This window comes from Solanum stenotomum, chromosome 12 (assembly GCF_019186545.1).
Source record: "Solanum stenotomum isolate F172 chromosome 12, ASM1918654v1, whole genome shotgun sequence".
NCBI lineage: Eukaryota > Viridiplantae > Streptophyta > Magnoliopsida > Solanales > Solanaceae > Solanum > Solanum stenotomum.
Genome location: NC_064293.1, coordinates 45991631 through 45997898, shown reverse-complemented (window position 1 = coordinate 45997898; position 6268 = coordinate 45991631). Strand labels below are relative to the sequence as shown.

The 6268-nt window shown below is 34.0% G+C and overlaps 1 protein-coding gene across 1 annotated transcript; it reads right to left on the bottom strand.

The window, feature by feature from the left end:
- Positions 1-5260: 5260 nt before the first annotated feature.
- On the bottom strand, positions 5261-6268 carry LOC125847468 (calcium-transporting ATPase 8, plasma membrane-type-like). The gene has a single exon (XM_049527082.1). It carries the CDS (start codon positions 6266-6268, stop codon positions 5261-5263), a length of 1008 nt encoding a protein of 335 aa, XP_049383039.1.

The window sequence follows — 6268 nt, the reverse complement described above, 5'->3', positions numbered from 1 at the left end:
ACCTGTAAATGAGCCCCTCATATTTGAACAAAAATACTAAAAAAAATTACCAGCAAAATTGAACCATTGTTGATAGATCTTCTCGTGTTCTTTTGAACATCGATTAATGGGGTTGATAGATCGTCGAATGTAGCATCAATGTAACTCTCCAGCCATTTCGTTTGTTGTATCAATAGCGAATTTGAGATTCCATCACTTTTGTAACCTTCATAACTTACCTTGTTCACCCAAATACCTGAATGCCTCAACAAAATCGATATATTCATCTTGTATCAGTAACTTTTACGATTTTTTTTGAAATTATCACTTTTTCGACATTAATGGTTGTTCAATGGAGAAGATGTAAATTTGAAATTTGAAATTTGTGAATCTTTTACCTATTAGGATATGGACTGATAAAAATCGGTTAGGCTTTAATCAAGGAAATTAAAATTAGTAAAAATAAATTTTGCGTGCGTTAATCAAGAAAATTAAAATAAGTAAAATTAAATTTTACGTGATTTGTTCCCTTTTAAGCGCAACAAGAAGTTGTTTACAGTGTATCATATATAATGTATCCGGACGATAGGTATGTGTCACGCCCCGAGCCTACACCCTGGATGTGACTGGCACTCGAGAACCATTACTGGCCCCAAGCGAACCCTTGGCTTGGCTTATTTACTCAGCGGAAGACTATGCATATTTATAATGATCAATAGAATACTGAGAATGCTTAAAAAGTCAAACATTCAACTTGACCAAAATGGCAACTCAAGTCTTAATATATGAAATGAAAATGTAAAGATAACTGAACTACTAACTGTCTGACTGTCTATGAAGCTTCTAAAACAAAGAGGGGTGTTGGGACAAGACACCCGATCATCCTAACAATGAAATACTGAAAACAAATGATAAAAAAAGTCATCCGGAATGCAAAGAAGCTCACCAACTGACTCTGAGTGCTCAACTGGATCAACGAGGCGCTGGATGTTGATCCTGGTTACATGCGTTTGGATCATAATAATATGCAGACCAACTGACATCAGTACATTGAATGTACGAGTATGCAGTTGGAATGCTAAACATAACTTAAGCTTGAAAAGGATTTGAAAGGAACACTTACCTTGACTTTACTCAACTCCTGAATAACTTAACTCAATATAAAGCACTCAACATATACAATATATAAAAAGCTTGTAAAACACTCACTAACCAATTTAGGCCAATTAGAAGACAATCTTTTCATCTTAGGAAACCTGTACATTAGTAAATTGTGCAGAGTTGCTGAAACAGTGGAAAACAACTTAGTTCGTTAAAGAAAATGCAATTAACAAACTCAATTTTACTCATATAATAAAGTAATATAGTTTATGTGGGAAATTCTCTAACCGACAACCACCACTATATGCCTAAGTGGTGATACAATGTCTTGCCCACGCTGCTAGAACTGTCATATACTTTGCCGTCATATAGAACGCTTAACTAAGTGGATCTACTAGTCTATGTTAAAAGCATCTTAAGGAGTCATAGAAAAAGTATGATCATTTACTACCCATGATGGCAACATGGTTTATGGAAACTTGAGTTAATATAAACTCGCATCCCCATATCGGTGCTCAATACTACTACCCAAAATATAATTAGCTCATATGATTTAAAATCAAAACTTTTTTTCTTTGGTTTGAGATAATTACTCAAAACTTTAGCTTAAAAGTTCTCTTAAAAATCGGTGTTTCCCTTTCTTGTTCAAATGTGAAAACATTTTAAACTCTTGGGAATACTTAGTTCCCTTATAGCTTTTTGAGAAATGAACTCAACTCTTTACTCTTTGCTTAACTTGAAAATTAAGTCTTAAAACAAAGTTAAAACGTTTGTGGAAGACTTTTGAAAACTTTATGAACTTCTCTTGACTTGCTTCTTAACTTCTAGACTTGACTCTTAACTTTCCTTGAATTGAATTATAGATTCAAGGTTCATGATCTCATGTTTATAGATGATTTCATGATGTTTAGATGTACCTAAGAGTGTTGGAATCAACTAAGGAACATAGGTACATTGCTAAGGAACAAGTACGAAAAAATGAGGGACGAATGGGGAGAACTAACGTCCCTGGGGCTCTGAGAGGCGCAGAGCGCCAGCCCTCAACATTCAGAGACTGGTCTGGGGAGCGCTGGCTGGCGCGGCGCCCCAAGGGTGAAGATTCATAGACCCTTTTGGGGCGTGCTGGCTGGCGCGACAACCCACCCTTTTCCCAAGTGTTTGACGATTTTTCTTCTCCGTTTTTCATATCTAAACCCTCTAAACTTCAATGGTTCCTTCCCAAAACACTTAGAATCATTTATACCCTCAATATATGATAGATTCAAACCGTAATTATACCTGGAAACATGAATAAAATCGCAAGAAACTCCAACAACACAACCCACAAGAAATTCAAACGAAACTTTCAACAATGTTCATCAAGAACTCAATTTCTAAACTTTCAAAGACTTAAATTCGTTGAATTGAATCATGGTTGGCATGTGGGTGAACTTACCCAACGCTGTGTGTTCTCACATACCTCGTAGGGATCATCCTTGACGAAATCCATAAGCTAAACTCGACGATCTTGACGAATCTTGATTTCTCTTCTCCCTTCTCCACTTTTCTCTTTTCTCCAAGCCCTAGCGTGAAATTTCAACTTTTCTAAACTGACTAAAATTTGATTTAACCCCAATTAACTCCTAAAAACGAATTAGAATAATTAGGTAAGGAAAATACTAAATTACCCTTCCAAAATCCGGATTAGACTTTCCTTATTCAAACAGCCCAACTTCTAAAGGGCATAACTCACTCATACGAACTCGGAATCACACAAACTTGTCGGCGTTGGAAGGTTATTCCAAGAGATTTTCAAACATATCTGGAAATATACCTAACTCATTCTGAGCTAGGAGTTATGGCCGCTTGAAGTTGACCAAAAACTCAACTAACATACTTCACAATTTTCCAGACTTTCAAATTCTTTCAAAAAATGATTCTTTCCCCAACTTTTAACTCTTTCCTAGTTATTTCAATTTGCGAGATGTTACAGTATGTATCCGGCTGCCTCCTTTTTTAAGGGATTTTTGTAAATTAAAAATTAGTAGGGATATGATGTAATTTAGATCTTATACTATGTGATTTCTATAATTTATACTTTAATTAATCAAGGGAAAATCATGCAGAATAATAAATATTTAAAAGATATTATATGTTATAGCTAGTATTTTAGGAAATTGTGATTCACATCCATAATTTTCTTAAACTTGCTATTTGTTTAATTTGTATAATTCGCTCAAAATTGTATATTTCGCCTGATTTTACAAATCAGAATTTTGTATAATTCGGTTCATGATGGTATAAATCTCTAATTTGTATATGCTTACCTTAGCTATTTGTATACGATTTATGAAAAATTCACAATAAATTACCTTGTTTGTATATTGGCAAGCGAAATATACAAATTGAGTTTTGAAAATTTTCAAAATGTATAAATACATAATTTGTACATACTTTATATTCACAAGCGGAATATACAAACTGCGTGAAATATCCAAATCAAGGCCTCCATAGCAAACAAAACTATAGATATGAACACAATTATCGAAACTATAGCTATAGAGCCTTATTATGTCTATTATATTTGATATTTCTAAAATTTACTCATTAATGTGTGTACATATGTCTATTATATTTGATATTTCTAAAATTTACTCATTAATGTGTGTACATATGTATATTATATGTATAGATATAGAGATTACTTTTAAAGTAATGTTCTATAGGTAATCATAACATTTGTGAAATTTATGGTCTTCTTTTAAAGCAAGAATCCTCGAAGAGTTTTTCTATGGCCGGCCCAATTTGGGTCACCCAAATATTGAAATGATAATTTTCAATGAGAAATTTGGCTATGAATTTTACATTTAGAATTTTAATTTCAAGTGAAATATTATATATTATAAGTTGAAATAGTGATTTTGAATGTGTAATAGAAGCAAAAGAAGTTTTAAATCTTCAATTTCTGCAAGACTTTTTCACGATTTGAGTTCATGTTTAATTAAACACAACTTCCAACCTCCAATTGTTCGTTTGAATTTCACAACTTTTTCTTCATCTTCAATTAAAAGTTGTTCAAATGGTTTTTGAAACTTAAGGTTTAAATCTATTCATAGATATTTTTATGGTTATAAATAATTTCATTAACAATAAAACGAGATTTTCATAAGTTAAATTATCTCAAAATATTTATAGAAAAAATATTATTGTTATTTCCGAGGCTAAGTAAAAAAGAAGTCTGTAACGTAAATTGAAATTTATGAAGTAACAAATTACTTTTGGTAACATTTTCTAATTTACCTACTCTTCTTTATTGAAGACACATCGGATAAAAGACAAAGTGTCCAATTTAGAAAAATAATCTTATAAAATCCATGTTGGGATAGTTGTGAGGACGATATTTTTTATGTAGTAGGAAACGACCACTGGCGGTTGACTTTGCTGAAGAAAAGTCTCTTCCAATGGCAGTGTTGGTTTGCCAATTTCTCCTCAACAAGAGCTTTGTCTTTTACATTACACCAAGTATGACAAAAAATAGATCGAGGTAATTAAGTTATATTTTGTTTTGCATATTATGTGATATTTATCTTCTTATACGAGCCAATAAGTAGAATGTGTACTGACTAGCTTCCTTTATGATTTTGAGCAAATTTTCATGTGTTTGAAATTCATAAAATTCTTGTTTTTTTTGTATATATTTAAATAAGAAGAACGAGATCAAGAACATACATTTTTTTTTATCCATCCAATACAAATGAGACACCGAAAAACTTGACGAAATGAGTTGACAAAAATTAACTAGCCCCTATAGACTAAAAAGGGCAACCTAGTGACCTAATTATCCTGCATTGACTAGGTTCCTGAAGGGCCGACGCCCTTTTAGGGTATGACATATGCAGCATACCTTGATGCAAAGCATCAGGGTTGATTCCAGAACGGCTCGAACCCTTAACTTATAGGTCACATGGATACAATTTTACTGTTGTTCTAGGTGTATCTAACCCCTATAGAAACCAGTGGAAAATATGTACTAAAAATCGAAGCTACTGCAACATATGATTAATCCATCAAAGTATTAGCTCTATGTTTGGTTGGTTTCACACACGTGTGATATTTGTTATCCAGCCCTACAAAAGAACAACAATTACAACTTGAATCCAAAATTTTAGAAAGAAAAGACTTCTGTTTGAACTTTGTGTAATTAGGCAGTGTGGATAGATTTGTATAGTACCTTTCCACCAGTGGATCTTGGAGGATCCAAGGAAGCAAGGGTAGAATTTGGTGCACTTCCTGGTCCACTGTCACAACAGTTGATTCTGGCAAACCAATTCTGGAACCAGTTTCTGGCTGGGTGAAGAACTCCACAGTCACAATATTTGTTTATGTATTGTGATGCCCATTTTACTATCACATCAAGCAACCATGTAACAACTCCAATTAAAATGGATTCAACCCATTGCTTCCAATTCAGTCGTGCCGTGTTGGTAAAGACAAAGACAGCCTCTACTTCAATGAATCCAAGCTGCAACACAAGACAGATCACAGACAAAGCCCAAAACAAGTAATTTTGACCAAGACCTTTGAAAAAATTCTTCTGCTCCAAATCCCTTGCACTGAATATGTTAAAAAGCTGGCACAGAGCGAACCCGTTAAAGACTATAGATCTGTTAACTTTTGGAGTGATCCCCAGTATCGCACTTCCTCTTTGTTGAAGGAATACAAAAATGCCAGTCTGATAAGAAGCTTGAAAAAGAATGTTTCTCCACATAACCTTGGTAATAGGTGGTTTTCTTGGTATGATAGAAAGCTCATCCCTTTGTTGTCTTGTGGTCTGTTGAGTAATTAGCAAAGCTGGCCCTCCAATAAATGTTACAAGAAGGTTAACCCATACCAACTGTATGACTGTTAACGGGCCATCTCCGTCTAATATAACCAGTATGAAGTTTATTAATAAGCTACTGATTGCAAAGATTATCTCAACTTGGATGAACTGCCTCATATTCTCACAAACAATTCTTCCTCCCTTGATGCTGTTAATCACATAAGTTATAGTTTTAGGCCAGTTAGTCACCACAGGCAGGCCAAAATGAGCTGCTTCAAGAACCACATTACTTTCAGATGTTTGTTCTCCTACCACAGCCACCACTTCTCCTCTTTTCTTCAACTGCTCTATTAAAAAACGCTTGTGTGCAGGAGAGGAATTTCCCAT

Coding starts and splice junctions, on each gene's coding strand:
- LOC125847468 (XM_049527082.1), bottom strand. CDS start 6,268: ATGGGAAATTCCTCTCCTGCACACAAGCGTTTTTTAATAGAGCAGTTG.